At 42.5% G+C, this 17,444-nt stretch overlaps 1 protein-coding gene across 1 annotated transcript in view; it reads left to right on the forward strand.

Moving 5' to 3' along the window:
• Positions 1-17,444, forward strand: part of COL4A4 (collagen type IV alpha 4 chain) — a 134,953-nt gene that overhangs the window by 77,198 nt on the left and 40,311 nt on the right. Inside the window, exons 23-30 of the mRNA XM_060016014.1 lie at positions 4,741-4,813; positions 5,757-5,863; positions 8,786-8,969; positions 10,731-10,799; positions 12,727-12,834; positions 13,301-13,519; positions 15,386-15,547; positions 16,594-16,764. Of these exons, the coding sequence (XP_059871997.1) occupies positions 4,741-4,813; positions 5,757-5,863; positions 8,786-8,969; positions 10,731-10,799; positions 12,727-12,834; positions 13,301-13,519; positions 15,386-15,547; positions 16,594-16,764 (1,093 nt within the window). The remainder of the gene's footprint in view (positions 1-4,740; positions 4,814-5,756; positions 5,864-8,785; positions 8,970-10,730; positions 10,800-12,726; positions 12,835-13,300; positions 13,520-15,385; positions 15,548-16,593; positions 16,765-17,444) is intronic.

Raw genomic sequence — 17,444 nt, forward strand, 5'->3', positions numbered from 1 at the left:
ATTTCTGTAGTGTCAGTTGTTACTTCTCCTTTTTCATTTCTAATTTTACTGATTTGAGCCTTCTCCCTTTTTCTCTTGATGAGTCTGGCTAATGGTTTATCAATTTTACCTTCTCAAAGAACCAGCTTTTAGTTTTATTGATCTTTCCTGTCGTTTCCTTCATTTCTTTTCCATTTATTTCTGATCTGATCTTTATGATTTCTTTCCCTCTGCTTACTTTGGGGATATTTTGTTCTTCTTTCTCTAATTGCTTTAGGTGTAAAGTTAGTTTGTTTATTTGAGGTGTTTCTTGTTTCTTGAGGTAACATTCTATTGCTATAAACTCCCCTCTTAGAACTGCTTTTGCTGCATCCCATGGGTTTTGGGTCATCGTGTTTTCATTGTCATTTGTTTCTAGGTATTTTTTAATTTCTTCTTTGATTTCTTCAGTGATCTCTTGGTTATTTAGTAGTGTATTGTTTAGCCTCCATGTGTTTGTTTTTTTTTTTACAGATTTTTTTCCTGTAATTGATATCTAGTCTCATAATGTTGTGGTTGGAAATGATACTTGATATGATTTCAATTTTTTAAATTTACCAAGGTTTGATTTGTTACCCAAGATATGATCTATCCTGGAGAATGTTCCATGCGCACTTGAGAAGAAAGTGTATTCTGTTGTTTTGGGATGGAACGTCCTATAAGTATCAATTAAGTCCATCTTGTTTAATGTATCATTTAAAGCTTGTGTTTCTTTATTTATTTTCATTTTGGATGATCTGTCCATTGGTGAAAGTGGGGTGTTAAAGTCCCCTACTATGACTGTGTTACTGTCAATTTCCCCTTTTATGGCTGTTAGCATGTGCCTTAGGTATTAAGGTGCTCCTATGTTGGGTGCATAAATATTTACAATTGTTATATCTTCTTCTTGGATTGATCCCTTGACCATTATTTAGTGTCCTTCTTTGTCTCTTGTAATAGTCTTTATTTTAAAGTCTATTTTTTTCTGATATGAGAATTGCTACTCCAGCTATCTTTTGATTTCCATTTGCATGGAATATCTTTTTCCATCCCCTCACTTTCAGTCTGTATGTGTCCCTAGGTCTGAAGTGGGTCTCTTGTAGACAGCATATATACAGGTCTTGTTTTTGTATCCATTCAGCCAGTCTATGTCTTTTGGTTGGAGCATTTAATCCATTTACATTTAAGGTAATTTTCGATATGTATGTTCCTTAATTGTTTTGGGTTTGTTATTGTAGGTCTTTTCCTTCTCTTGTGTTTCCTGCCTAGAGAAGTTCCTTTAGCATTTGTTTTAAAGCTGGTTTGGTGGTGCTGAATTCTCTTAGCTTTTGCTTGTCTGTAAAGGTTTTAATTTCTCCATCGAATCTGAATGAGATCCTTGCTGGGTAGAGTAATCTTGTTTGTAGGTTTTTCCCTTTTATCACTTTAAATATGTCCTGACACTCCCTTCTGGCTTGCAGAGCTCCTGCTGAAAGATCAGCTGTTAACCTTTTGGGGATTCCCTTGTATGTTATTTGTTGCTTTTCCCTTGCTGCTTTTAATATTTTTTCTTTGTGTTTAATTTTTGATAGTTTGGTTAATATGTGTCTTGACATGTTTCTCCTTGGATTTATCCTGTATGGACTCTCTGTGCTTCCTGGACTTGATTGACTATTTCCTTTCCCATGTTAGGGAAGTTTTCAACTATAATCTCTTCAAATATTTTCTCAGTCCCTTTTTTTCTCTTCTTCTTCTGGGACCCCTATAATTCAAATGTTGGTGCATTTAATGTTGTCCCAGAGGTCTCTGTGACTGCCCTCAATTCTTTTCATTCTTTTTTCTTTATTCTGTTCTGCAGTAGTTATTTCCACTATTTTATCTTCCAGGTCACTTATCTGTTCTTCTGCCTCACTTATTCTGCTATTAATTCCTTCTAGAGAATTTTTAATTTCATTTATTGTGTTGTTCATCATTGTTTGTTTGCTCTTTAGTTCTTCTGTGTCTTTTTTAAACGTTTCTTGTATTTTCTCCATTCTATTTCCAAGACTTTGGATATCTTTGCTATCATTACTCTGAATTCTTTTTCAGGTAGACTGCCTATTTCCTCTTCATTTGTTTGGTCTGGTGCTGCGTTTTTACCTTGCTCCTTCATCTGCTGTATGTTTCTCTGTCTTCTCATTTTGCTTAACTTACTGTGTTTAGGGTCTCCTTTGCGCAGCCTGCAAGTTTGTAGTTCCCGTTGATTTTGGTGTCTGCCCCCAGTGACTAAGGTTGGTTCAGTGGGTTGTGTAGGCTTCCTGGTGGAGGGGACTGGTGGCTGTGTTCTGGTGGATGAGGCTGGATCTTGTCCTTCTGGTGGGCAGGACCGCATCCGGTGGTGTGTTTTGGGGTGTCTGTGAACTTATTATGATTTTAGGCAACCTCTCTGCTAATAGGTGGGGTTGTGTTCCTATCTTGCTATTTGTTTGGCATAGGATATCCAGCACTGTAGCTTGCTGGTCGCTCAGTGGAGTTGGGTCTTAGTGTTGAGATAGAGATCTCTGTGAGAGCTTTCGCTGTTTGATATTACGTGGAGCTGGGAGGCCTCAGAAGAAATGTGAGAAAAAAATACAAAAAATAAATAAATAAAGTTATTAAAATAATAAAACTTATTAAAAATAAAAAAGTAATAAAAAAAAGAAAGATAGAAAGAAGAGAGCAACCAAACTAAAAAACAAATCCACCAATGATAACAAGCGCTCAAAACTATACCAAAAAAAAAAAAACGGACAGACAGAACCCTAGGACAAATGGTAAAAGCAAAGCTATACAGACAAAATCACACAAAGAAGCATACACTTACACCCTCAGAAAAAAGAGGGAAAGGAAAAAAAATATGTATATATATATTAATAAAAAAAAAGGAAGAGAGCAACCAAATCAATAAACAAATCTACCAATGACAATAAGCTCTAAATACTAAAGTAAGATAAACATAAAGCCAGAAACAAATTAGATGCAGAAAACAAACCCCAAGTCTACAGTTGCTCCCAAAGTCCACCACTTCAATTTTGGGTTGATTCATTGACTATCCAGGTATTCCAGAGATGATTTGGAGATTTAATCTGCTGCTCCTGAGGCTGCTGGGAGAGATTTCCCTTTCTCTTCTTTGTTCGCACAGCTCCTGGGGCTCAGCTTTGGATTTCGCCCCTCCTCTGCGTGTAGGTTGCCCTCTGGCGTCTGTTCCCCGCCCAGACAGGACGGGGTTAAAGGAGCAGCTGATCTGGGGGCTCTGCTCACTCAGGCCGGGGGGGGGGGGGGGTGGAGGGCGGGGCACGGAGTGCGGGGCGGGCCTGCGGCGGCAGAGGCCGGCGTGACGTTGCAACAGCCTGAGGCGCGCCGAGCGTTCTCCCGGGTAAGTTGTACCTGGACCCCGGGACCCTGGCAGTGGCGGGCTGCACAGGCTCCCGGGAGGGGAGGTGTGGAGAGTGACCTGTGCTCGCACACAGGCCTCTTGGTGGCTGCAGCAGCAGCCTTAGCATCACATGCCCGTCTCTGGTGTCCGCGCTGTTAGCCGCGGCTCGCGCCCGTCTCTGGAGCTCATTTAGGTGGTGCTCTGAATGGGAGTATTGAGTAGTGTGTGGAGCTGTATTTTCTGTACATTAAATGGCTCCCAATCATTTTGTCCACTTTAGTTTTGATACCTGTTGTATACATTTTAGGCTTTTTCTTTGCTCTTACTGTTTGATGCTGCCATTGTCCTTTCTCTACTTGTACCTCTACCCCCCTTTGTAGTTCACTGCTCATGAACTAATAGAGGCCAGTTAAAAAGATAATTAAGCTTGCTTGACCATGCTGTTAAGACTGTATGAAAAAAAGACAAAGTGGCATCTGTGTAAGCAAAGCAAGTGGTCTGCTCAGTCATTTTTACCTCCTTCCAAATTCTTGTCTATGTTTCTTGATCATTGAGGTCACCAGATAAGTGACCTTAAGCTATATACAGTGCTTCTATAACTATATTTACTGTAATGCTTGGTCATTCTCATATACCAAAGGTAGGATTACAGATTTTTGATATGTCTTACTATTTAATAATATGTAACACAAAACTGTGACTGAAATAGTCCAGGCTCAGGGCAGTGTTGAAGTTAAAAGATGATGAGCCCATTGGCCAAAATTAGTTGTTTACTTGCCATACAGAGGAAGTACATTGATTACAGAAAGATTCCTTCTCTTGCTCATCAATGTCCTATAATAACACAGTGTTTTTCATCACATTCATTCCTAAACCTCTGTGTTCTGCTCTAGTGCCAGCTGCAGTGGTTAACCTCTCCCCTCCTTTCCTCCCAATTCTACATGACAGCACTCAAGATAGTTAACTTTTTTAATTGTAAATTATTTTGAGATAAATTTTTATGTTATGACTCACAAGAAGTTGCACAATCATACCCAGAGGTCCCATGTACACTTCACCTGGCTTCCCCCAGTGAATATCTTACAGAACCGCAGTACATTGCCAAAACCAAGAAGCTGACAGCGACACATTTCTGCTGACTCAGGCACAGTGGTTACTCAGATTCCACCAGCTTTCACATGCAGTTCAAGAACCTCAGTTTTGTAAGGCAGGACCCCCCTTGGAAGGTGGGGAAGAGAATGACACCAACAGTACCAAACTAGAATCTAGAACAGGTGATTTAGAAGGAAAGAAGAGAGAGGTTAGATGTATACAAATAACTTTTGACCCATCACGGTTAAACTGATTTTTTCCTCGTGTTTTTTACCAAGGGAAAACCTGGTACCTCAGGACCACCTGGCAGCAAAGGAGAAAAAGGTGACCTGGTTGTATCAAGAGTGAAAGGTGGGCATAATCAATCAGCTCCCTGCCATTTTCTGAATGATGTATGAACCATTCTCTTGCATTAATTTCTCCTGTGACTGCAGATGAATTCTATAATAAGATTTGGGACTGTTGAGATTGCTTAAAAAAAATACTCCCTGCCCTTCAGAGTCGTGTGAATGTTGAGCCTAAATCCTGTGCTCAAATCCTCGTTGTTGTGAATTGGGTTTGAAACAAGACCTCCTTTGATTTGCCTAGCGTTTATTCACTGCATTCTAGTATCCTGTATTAATCAAGAATATTTTGGTTGTAAGCGACAAAAACCCAGCTTGAAGTAGTGTCTTTAGAGAAGTAATTTATTGACCTAAACAAAATTTGAAAGGTTAGGTGTATGGTTTGCACCGGGACGACTGCATGAGAAGGCTGTCTCGGCATCTTGCATCTTTCTTTGCACCATCTGCATTTTCGCCCTGTCTGGTTTTCTCTGGGCTATGGGTACATGCCCCCAGGTAGCTCCAAGTTCTTACGGCCAGAGGTGAAAGAAGACTCTACCTCTTTCTGCCCCAGTTAGAATAAAAAAGGTCCAGGAAGGACTGGATTAGCCTGGGGCATGGGCCCAACCATGGACCATTCCCCCACTCACTATGGCCAGGGGATGGCATACCGTGTTTGGTGTCACACAAGCAGAGGAAGATGCTTAGGGATTGGCACCTCCACACACAACCTCCTTGTCAGAACAGGAAAAGAAACATTTCCCAAATAAGAGATTCAATGGGTTTGGCAATTGTCAGTCTCCCCTTTGACTTTTGCATGGTGGTCTTCGTGTGACTTTAGTCAACTGAGACTCTCAGAGGAACCTCTACCAGCCCAGGGTCATGGTCATTGCCTTTATCTTTAGTCCTTTGTTTCCTTCTACTTATCCCTTTGCTGAGAAGGGCTTGACTCTTTCGGCCTTTGTTACCAGGGCACAAAGGAGAAAGAGGTCCTGATGGGCCCCCAGGATTTCCAGGGCAGCAGGGACAACACGGTCGAGATGGATATGCTGGAGAAAAAGGGGACCCAGGACCGCTGGTGTGTATAATTCTTCTCCTGCTATAGAGTTTCACTCTCTTACATGGTCACAAAGCATCTGTTTTCCCCTTCTCAGTTTAAAAAAGCTGAACAGTAACGTGTCAACGTGCTGTAAATCAGTCACCTTTGATTCCCTGCCACAAAAAGATGGCTGTTCCAAAAGGTATGGCTTATTGCAGATGGCCTAAAATCCCGAGTGCAGTTCATCATAGCAAGAGTTTCTCTCCCTAGTCTTTATATTATTCTCGTAGTGCTTATTTCCTTCTGGGGCCCTTGTCTCTACAGAGCCCTCACTGGTTTCAGGTCTGTTCAGTTGACTCTGTAGGGTGGAGGATAGCACACAGGTCCTGATAATTACCTTCAGTTCTGTTCTCTGATGAAGAAGCACATGAGGGGAAGTGGCAAGCAAGAAAGGATAAACTAGTGCAGATCCACTGGGTAGACATACTGGCTGATGGAAGGTCCCACTGATAAATGATAATTCTGCATTTTTCAGACATGTTTTGGGTGGCATCCACGTGTAGCTGATGAAGTTCATAAGAAAAGACTGTGAGACATAAGCAGGAACTTAAAATATCTTGGCACATGAGGTAGTTCTGAATGCTTGCAATGCCACACAAACTGAGCTAGATGTTTTACTCGTAACTGTTGTCTTCTGAGGAACAATTATCTTTGAGAGTTTACAGTAAGGAGATGGAGGCTTCGGGTACGTTACTCAAGGTCAACAATCTCTCAAGTAGGCTAAGCAGGAGGGCAAACCCAGTCTTTCTTATTTCCAGTACATGCTGTTTGCACCAGATCATGCAGCCTGCCATCGAGAGTGCTGTAAAAAGGAAGGACCATGTTCTGATTTTATAGGACTCCTATCTGATAAAATACATGTGAATAAGAGACGGAAGTTTGGAAGTTGGGTTAGATGGTATTTATAGCTTTCTGGTCTTTCAGCGGATATTGAGTATATAAATAATCTTCTCTGCTTTAGACTTGGTAATCCCTGTTTCATTCCTTCTTCCACTTAAGAAACTACAGTGGTCCCCCCCCCTCATCCACAGGGGACATGGTGCAAGACCCCAAGTGGATGCCTGAAACCGTGGATAGTACCCGACCCCATACATACCTATGATACCTACCTATGATAAAGTTTAATTTATAAATTAGGCCCTGTGAGAGATTAACAACTAATAATAAAATAAAACAATTATAACAAGATACTGTAATACAATTTATGTGAATGTAGTGTCTCTCTCTCTCTCAAAATATCTTGTTGTACAAATTTAATGCCTTTCCATCCTAACTAAGCACTTAGCAAGCACTGTGCCACGACTTCTGCAGGTTGCGGTGTGGCAGCAAGACTAGCACAAATTTCATTTTCCTTCTTCACAATCTCATGGATAGAAAAGTCATTCTTACCATAGATCTTAGCAACCTCAGCATACGATTCTTCTTTCCTTATTAAGTTGAGAACGTGCACCTTTTCACTTAGAGGAAGCACTTTACAACTTCTCTTTGGCATATCTGAATTCTCAGCGTCCCTACTCTTGTGCTCTGGGGCTGTTATTAAGTAAAATAAGGGTGACTTGCACACAAGCACTGTGATACCACTGCAGGCAATCTGATAACCAGACGCTGCTAAGTGACCGACTGAAGGATATGCTGGAGAAAGGGTTGATTCATGTCCCTAGTGAGATGGAGCAAGACGGCTTCATCATGCTACTCAGAACGGAGCACAGTTTAAAACTTGTGAGTTGTTTATGTCTGGAATTTTCCATTTAATATTTTCAGACCGTGCCTAACTGAAACCTTGGCAAGTGAAACCGTGAATAAGCAGGGGACTGCTGTATTTAGAAACTAACGTCACCGAGTGATAAGTGTCATCATGTACTAACCTAACTGTGAAAAACCGAAGTGTATTTACAGATCAGATTGGGAGAGGAATTTCTATACCACCCGCTAGGGACGGGGGAATCTCTCTAGAGTTTCAGACTGAGTCTGAAACAATTCAGACTCATAGACCACATTTGGGACCAGGCCGCTCAGAAGGCTAGAAGGCGTGACCCTCAGCTTGCCTGCAGGGCAGTGTCAGGCGTTCCTCCTACACAGGAGTCCTTGCAGCTTTTCGTTCAGTTGGGGTGAAGGCAATGAGATTCTCATATGCAGAAGTGTGAGCAGCCTGGACTTGAAAGCCTCCTTCTCCACGGGAGTGTTATCTCCACCACAGGGCTAGCTTGCGGGGACCCCACAAGGAACTTGCCAGTTACAGGAGCCACCTCTTAAGGAAGCCCTGACAAAGGCTCCACACAGGTCTTTATAGTTCTTCCAGACCACATGCAAGTTTTGCAGCCAGGGATTAATTTTACCATAAGCAATGTGGTCTAGTAGCGCAGTTGACATCCATTTTTATGCAGATTCCTGAAGAGCAGAACTAGACCCTTAACCAAAGGTCACATTCTTATGCAGGAGGAGAAAGGATTTGTCAGCCCTTGGCCCACAGAGGTGGAGGGCGATAAAGTCCCTCCCTGTGTCTTACAATAATGCAGAAAAAACGTTTCTAATAGATGAGAATTTATTTAGTTTGTAAGCCCACTACTTCCCTTAATGTATGCATTTCTATATGTTATTGTATTTGCTGTCACAGAGTGGTTCTAAATAAAATTTCTTATTCTGTATTTAAGACGTAACACATATAATTTTCTGTTTTTGAATCATAAAACACACATCAAGAGCATATATATGTCTGTAGATATGTATGTAAAACATTAAGAAGAATCTTAGTTAATCATTTAAAATTGCATTTGCTATTAAGTAACTTCTAGAATTAACTGGCTTTCTGCATGCATTTTTGTAGCCTACAGTGACAATGACTGCTTTGAGTTCATGGCCTTTCAGAGGTTGGTGATTGACTCTTGATGCAAATGTTCTCAGGGAGATCATGAAGATGCAGCCCCAGGTGATAAAGGGCCTCCTGGACCACCAGGCCCCCCGGGCAGAGCAGGACCTAGGGGGCCTCCGGGACTGGGATTTCCTGGTCCACCAGGAGAGAGAGGGCAACCAGGAGCTCCAGGCTGCCCAGGCAAGAGGGGCCCTGATGGCTTGAAGGGTCAGAAAGGTAATTTTGAATGTTTTTGTGACAGAATGTCAAGTGAAATCATGGAAACTAAAGTAAGCTTCTCTTCTGGGCAAAGTTATTACAGTTATGGTAGAACCTCTAAAATAAAATTCCCACAATTCACTGTTCAAACCTTGAATGTTGTCAAACAAATAAAAGCATTACAGCACAATCAATACTTAAAACAAATCTTTAAAATGCTAAGATGTCTTTGCTGTTTTATTGGTTTGGCAAATTGCCTTTCATTCATTTCTCAGTATCAATGTGGACAATCTGACTTAAAATTATATACATGTATATATTCAAAATCTCTCTTTTTTTACTATCTTTTGAGATTATGCATTTTATTTGAATAAAACCACTAATATTTCATTTTAAAAATACAGCATTGTCCATGAAAACCCATTTGTAGGCATTCTAGGGAGAAAAAAGGGAGGGATTTTAAATATATTTGACAGTTATTTGGATTTCAAACAATAAAGTGACTTGTAGTTTTATAGCTGAAAACTTTTTAAAAGTTTGGAAAAAGATCGATTTAAGATTTTTCTCTTTTGTAATATGTGCATATGACTTGAGTTACATAGGTACTTGTGAAATTTTATAATATAATAATATGTTTGGTTCTTGCTTTGACAACATAGAAAGACGAATACCTTGGAATTTGATATGGTTTAAGATCATGGTCTGGAACCATCAAAATATAACATTATTTTTATTCATATGGTACATTTTTTATTTAAGAGCTTATGGTGTAATACATTATGAGATGAAATTTCTGTTATAAAAGGGAAACATTCCATTTTAAAGGAGAAGAAAACTCAGAGCACAACTTTGAAATTTTATTTTCTTTACCAAGTGAAATGAAGGATGACAAAACCACATTGCAAAGTCATTAGAAAAACAAGAGCCAGTATATATATATATTTTTAATAAATTTACTTATTTTATTTTTGGCTGCATTTTGTCTTCATTGCTGCACACGGGCTTTCTCTAGTTGCAGTGAGTGGGAGCTACTCTTCGTTGCGGTGCATGGGCTTCTCATTGCGGTGGCTTCTCTTGTTGCGGAGCACGGGTTTTAGGCATGTAGTTGTGGCACGTGGGCTCAGTAGTTGTGGCTCGCAGGCTCCAGAGCACAGGCTCCGTAGTTGTGGCACATGAGCTTAGTTACTCCACCACATGTGGGATCTTCCCCGACCAGGGCTCAGGCCCGCGTCCCCTGCATTGGCAGACGGATTCCCAACCACTGGGCCACCAGGCAAGCCCCCAGAGACAATATATTTGAAGCACCTGACCCATGGCAGGCCCTCAGTAAACGGAAGCTGTTATTAGTATCTCTCCCAGTCTCTTCATTTGCGCAATTCCCCCACATCCAAGCTAGGAGTCAGATCTTGGGAACTCAGTGTTGGATACTTGCTTCTATTTCATGATTTATCAAAGCTTCTGATTCCATTGTAGTAGACATCCATGGGTCTATACATCCATTATTTTTTGTAGGTTATTAAACTGCTATTTCTTGGAATCAATATTTTTCTTACTCCCCTTCTATTACTGTCTGACAGTTGAAGTTCAGATTTCAGGACAGATCTTCTAGAAATTCAAAATAAACGTAGTTCAAGTGACCTAATGAGACTCGAGAGTCTTCTTTTCCTTTGAATTCCACATATACCGTATGAAGAAGTATCTTGATCGAGTTGTCATTGAGATTCACGTTGCATTGGACTATCAATTATGTGAATGCCAATTTTTTTTTTTTCATTCCAGGTGATACAGTTCCTTGTAACATAACCTACCCTGGGAGGCCAGGCCCGCCAGGTTTTGATGGACCTCCAGGTACGATCAAGGAGAAGTTACTGTCATACACATTCCCAACTAAAAGAACTGGTAAGACAGATAAACCAATAGCAAATCCTCAGGAACTATTTAGGATATTTCTACCCTGATTATAAAGTTTTGAGGGACTACGGGAAACACCATTTGTAGCCATTCCTCTTGGGTCGCCAGTCCACCAAACCCACTCTGAATAATATTTCTGTGCAACAAAATTTACCCTGATTTGATCACATATCAGCAAAAATGATCGCCTTTTGAGCATTTTAAAACTATATCTTCTTTCTTTACTTGTGCCCCGAGAGTGAAAATTGATTACTTGCTTACTGATTATAAGTTTTATTCTATTCTGCTTTCCAAGAGACCCAAATATCTGACCAGAAACATTCTGAAAAGTGCCCACGCATCTGCACCCCTGATTACACTTTCATACAACCACTGCACTTGACTCAGTCACATATTTATAGCTGAATTAAACCCTAGATCTATGTAAGGGATTTTGTCTAATTCTTTTTTATTTATTTAGAGTTCACTTAAATTGACCTGTTAAGTACTGGCATGGCCACTAAAGGTCACCTTTCTTGTTCTACGTAACTATCAATACAAAAAGTGTTTAAGCATTGAATGATGAATGGCTCTCTATTGCCCTCTGTAACCACTGGCTTTCACGATAGTGTTGTGTAACAACCTCCAAATTGCAGTGGGCTTTAACAAATAATATTTAGTTTCTCTCTATGGGTCTGTCGTTCAGCTGATCTAAGATGGTGTCTATCGGCTTCGTGCCTGGTCCTGGGTCAGGTCAGGTCTGCAACGGGCATCTCACTGTGAGGCCAGGGTGTGCTCTGCTCCTGTGGTTGCAGAAATGCCAGAGGGTGGGGCCCAGCTTCACTTGCACTGTTCACACCTCTCATTACTTCATGGTGTTACTATCCTATTGGCCAAAGCAAGTCACATGGCCAAGCCCCGGGTCAAAGTGTGGGAAATACGGGCCACCCACCACAAGGCAGTGGCAAGGGTGTGGAAATATAATTCTGTATCAGTGGAGTGAAGAATGGTTGGTTGACTGATTGTACGTTCATCTTCACATTTGCTGGTACCTCGTCATGGATGGATAAAAAGCACGCGTGGTCGCTTCCAGCAGCTTCAGCCTCAAGGGAAGTGAACACGCAAAGTTTCAGCTAGCAGTTGCATCTCCTTTGAAGTTCATGATTTATAAGTTATTTTTGCTTAGAGAACTCCTTGTAGGAAAACACAGAAGGTTTTTAAAAAATCTCAATTCGTTTTGCAGGTGCTTTTTTTTTTTTTCCCCCGGTATGCGGGCCTCTCCCGTTGCGGAGCACAGGCTCCGGACTCGCAGGCTCAGTGCCATGGCTCACGGGCCCTGCTGCTCCGCGGCATGTGGGATCCTCCCGGACCGGGGCACGAACCCGCGTCCCCTGCATCGACAGGCGGACTCTCAACCACTGCGCCACCAGGGAAGCACTTGCAGGTGCTTTTTGCCTGTACTTCATTTAAGGGCAAATGCAGTAAGATGCAGGGAAACAGACTTGGTCTTTATTCTGGTGCTTTCTCATCAAGCCACACACTGGCCACCACCTCTGTCCTCTTACAAGGAAGGGTATCCTCACATATTTGTGTTTGAGACTCAGCATGGGAAGGTATCAAAAGATTCATCTGAATGGTGGTGTATGTCCCAAAGGCTTTCAGAAAGAATTCTTTACGGTATGGCTTCTGAGAAAGTACCTTAACACAATCTCTATGAAAAGCTTATTTGGAGCACAAGACTTATAAAAACCAGGCTAGGCACCACCTATACTTCCATAAAGTAGAAATACCCTAAGAAAGACTTAATATAGATTTTAATTTAAAAATCATCTTATTTTGTCCTCATTTGATTTTATTGTGTCTGTGTTTTGTTGTTTTTGTTTAGGTCCAAAGGGATTTCCAGGTCGTCGGGGAGCTCCTGGGTTGAGGTGTCTGGATGGGGAAAAGGGTCAACGTGGCAAACCAGGAATCTCAGAAATACGTGGTCCACCTGGTAAATAAGGGCTTTTCATTTAGGAATGTCTCATGATCTTAGTCAGCAAATGGCCCAGGGATCCCTAGATGGTGGGAGAATGGTTTTTCTTGATATAGTAGGCTCTTAGCTATGTTTCGATAACTTCTAGGTTATGATACTTTTGTGATGTCTCAGGGCTCCTTAAACCTGGAGCATGAGTTATAGACTATTATATTATGTTGTAGGAACTGCTCAGTCTAGACAGACTCTTTGCTGGTAAGCGAAAGCAATTAGGGAAACGTCATTGGCTTATAGGAAACACGGAGTTACAATTCATTTTCTGACAAAAGGTGGCAAAAAACAATATTGCCTCTTAAGTTACTCCTAATTTTAGTAGGTATCCCTGTATCTTAAAACAATGTGTTTTTATCAAAGTAGTAGTCTTATATGTGTGTTGGTTCTATATCTGTACATGTAACAATTTAAACAATTTTTTGTTCAATAGGTTTTCATGGTGATATGGGAGATCCAGGTTTTGGAGGTGAAAAGGGGTCCTCCCCTGTCGGGCCCCCAGGCTCTCCAGGTTCACCTGGAGTGAATGGTCAGAAGGGACCTCCGGGAGACTCTGCTATTGGCTACCCAGGACCCCCAGGAAAGAGGGGTCTTTTAGGAGTACCAGGGTCAAAAGGACTCAGAGGTGATCCTGGACGACCAGGGGCTGCAGGTATGAGGGCTGTGCTCTTCCTGTGGTCCATAAAGCCAGCTCAGTTCTGAAACAGGTCCCTGAAGAGTGTCTAGACTATCTTGCCTTAAAAATCTAGAATTTAAAATTTTCAGTCAAGCATCTTCCTTCATACATGGGCATTGGTTACATTTCTAATAACCTGCATCCGCAGTGTTGCCTTTGCATTTTATTGGTGGTTTTCACACCCAGCTCACCGTGGCTCAGTCTGTTCAGTTTGATTCAGCAGCTACCGGACATCTGCCTGCTTTGGACTCCAGGACAGTATGTTAGCTCCGAGGGGCAGGGAGATCAGCCCACTGCCATTGCCAGGCTGAAGGAGGGCAGGACAGGCTGTCAGAGAAGAGCAGCTCCGTGGGGCAAAGCAGGGTGGGCTGGCATTCAAAGGAAAGCTCTGGGGGAGAGCTAGGCACGAGCTGAGTCCTGGCAGACGCTGTGTTCTTTGGACAGGTGAAAGGATAGAGGGGCTTTCATTCCAGCAGGGGTAGCAGGCAGGGCAGTGAAACTTAAGATGGGGAGATGGCCCTGGCACTGAGTCACATCCTTTTCTGAAATCGTTATGGATTCTTCAGGATCCCCAGCAGAGGTTTTCAGATTTTCATGTACTTAAAAATACCACGCCCCCCAAAAAACAGGGGTAGAGCTGGGGGTCATTAACATCACCGTCTTCTGGGCCCCAATCTAGGAAATTGTGATTCATGACATCAGAACTGGGTGGAGCCCAGCAGTCCAGTCTGAATTTCAACCCCTGGGGGATGGTGACGAAAAGTGGACCCCAGATCAGACTTTTACAAACAGTGTTCTGGTTCTTTTCTAATGATGGATGGGCCAGTGTTTATTAGGTACCCATGATAGTACAATAGTACAGGGAAAATGGAAGGCGGGGAAATAAGCCACATTCTTGGTCCTCAGAGAGCTTATCCAATAGTTTGTAAGTCAGAAGCTTTCATATACAAAAACCCATTTAATTGGAACGTAACAAGATAATACATTATGTGAGTCAGTGAAAATAATTTTGTCCCAGTAATCCCACTATCTCACTTGTGAAATGTATTTAAGGGAAGAATTCAACAGGAGATGGTTAGTACGAAAATACTGTTGCAGTATTATTCACAGTAGAGGAACAATTGAAAACAGTAAAGAGGGCTAAGTAATACGTACATACACATACTCACACACCACACTCAAAGGAATACTATTCAGCTATTAACAATAAAAATTATATTTGCAAAGATTACAATAAAATGGAAAACATTTGCATATTAACATGCAATATGAAATAACCCAACAAATGAAAGTGCACTGGGATTACTATTTTAAAAATGCAAACATATGAACCAAAATACAATGAAAACATTAAACAATAAAATAGATTTTTAGGTTAGGGTGTAGAATTATGGAAGACTTTTTTCCCCCTGAAGATCATGATGCTATCTTTCCAATAAATACAAATTTTGAGAGTTGGAATGATGAAATCGTTCACAGAATGCAAATTCAGACAGTACAAACTGGGTGTGCAAGCGTTGTGGTGGTTTGGGGTAAAGCCTGCCGCAATGTTAGAGGTTAATGGAAATCAGGAAGAACTGCATGGATTTTTAATTTGCATAAGCAACTTCTACATTGTCTACATAACCTTATCAAGTAATTCTCTTAGCAATGCATGGTTTTACCGTGCACTTGGAGCTCACTATCATCTATGATAAGAAAATCCATTCAGAGGCTTAACTCATTGGAGCCCAGAGCCGGGATCAAAATGTTTACCTCCAGTATTGATATACATGAATACCACTGTAGGCCGTCTATGTAGTGTTATGCCCTCAGTGTCACAGATGAACTGTATCATTTCAGGGCCAGCTGGCATGCCCGGATTCCCGGGTCTCAAAGGTCCCAAAGGGAGAGAGGGAAGTGCTGGGTTTCCAGGGATCCCAGGTCCACCCGGCCATTCCTGTGAAAGAGGCGCTCCAGGGAGACCAGGGCCACCAGGGCTCCCTGGAGCTCCAGGAAGTCCAGGTAAGTGTCGGCAGGTGTCAAGAACTGTGACAGGTGTGGGGTTTACCCTACTTACAGAGGAATAAGCTCACCTGTTGCTCTTTTACGGCTGCTGGCAGAAGCAAGATTCTTGGGTCAGAAACAAAGGATTTGATTATTTGTGGCACTGCAAGTAGCAGGAGTTTCATGTTGGTTTGTGTCATTTCCTTGTGTCACCCAAGTGTCTCTGGGGTGATATAAGAGGGGCTAGTGGATGCCGCACACATGGTGGGTTGCAGTTTCTGAGCCTGAGATACAACAGCTATACATTAACCTGCAAGACAGCTTGCTTTTCTTACTGGGGGAGGCACTGTATCTGTCAGGCTGCTCGCTGCCAACACAACCTTGAGAAATAGCCCGAGTGAGGATGGGTCAGGACCCTCTGTTCTTGGAATACCCAGCAAGACATCAAAGAGACCCATGAGAAAGTGTCTCTCAACACAAGGTGCTGGGGGGCTGTTTCCAATATGATCTTTATTTCACCATCCAGATTGTCACCTGTTATTTCAATTCTGCTGTGTTTATCCACATCCAAGAATACCCCCTCTCAAAGGATCAAAACGAGATTGGAGCAAACCCTGCCACTACAGCTTTGTTTTTTATCACCAGTAATTCTAGATGACGTTGGTGATTCCTATAATGCTCTCATTACAAAGTGAACAGCTTGACCAAAATTCACTCGGCTGTAGCTTTAAGAAGCACCTGGAATGTTTTCTCCTATTAGTTCCCACCCTCTCCCCACCCAAGAGTAAATATAAATTCTTTACCCTTATCCACTTTCCATTTTAAAAGACTTTATAATGCATCTCAACTGGGAAATATTTATTCAAGCAATCTGCCTTTCTTTTTATAGCAGCCGGAAAAATATATACTTAGACTGATGGAGAGTGGCTACTGGGATTTTAGCTGATAAATATTGTTTACTTGGCCACAGATACACAATTTAAGCTACCACGGATTTTTTTCCTGCCCGTGTGTGAAGCCAGTTCTCAGTCTTCCTCCACTGTTGTCACTGCGGTTTGTCACAGGTGCCCCAGGTTGGAAAGGACAACAAGGGGACATGGGGCCTCCTGGACCCGCTGGAATGAAGGGCCTCCCCGGAGTCCCAGGACGGCCAGGGGCAAATGGACCCCCAGGGCCCCCGGGAGTCCCAGGCCCCAGTGGGGATGATGCGCTACCTGGTCTTCCAGGCCCAAAGGGTGGGTATTGCTTTTCCATTATTCCCCCCCCCAACGCGCCATTTTATAAATCTGAAATCCACTGCCAGGTGAAGATAATTACAGGTGACCATACTGTGGAGTTTACTGGTATATTAGCCTGACTTGGTCCTTTCCTGTGTGACTTCTCCCTTCTTCTTGTCTTCTGTATTGTGATTTCCAGGGGCAGAGTGTTCTGGTTTAGGTAAACGGGAGTGTTGGGGGGAGGGGTTAGGTCCACAGAACCTACACACACTTCTGCCCGGAGGACTGGGTGGTACTGATGGAGGGGGGAGGTCAGGGCTGATGTGCTTCCACTTTGGATGGGCCCCTCCCTCTACCCTCCCTCCCTCCCTCCCTCCTCCCTCCCTCCCCCTCCCTCCCTCCCTCCCTGCCCAATACCCAGTTCTCTATTTTTTTTTTTTAGGCACTACCTGTGTGCCAAGGCCCAGACCAACATGTTTGAACTTCTGCTTCTTTCTTTTTAAAATTTATTTATTTTATTTATTTATTTTTGGCTGCATTGGGTCCCTGTTGCTGCATGCGGGCCCTCCCTAGTTGCGGAGAGTGGGGACTGCCCTTCATTGTGGTGTGCAGGCTTCTCATTGCCGTGGCTTCCCACTGCGGAGCACAGGCTCCAGAGCGCAGGCTCAGCAGCCATGGCACACGGGCCCAGCCGCTCC

Source organism: Delphinus delphis, chromosome 7 (assembly GCF_949987515.2).
Source record: "Delphinus delphis chromosome 7, mDelDel1.2, whole genome shotgun sequence".
Lineage (NCBI taxonomy): Eukaryota > Metazoa > Chordata > Mammalia > Artiodactyla > Delphinidae > Delphinus > Delphinus delphis.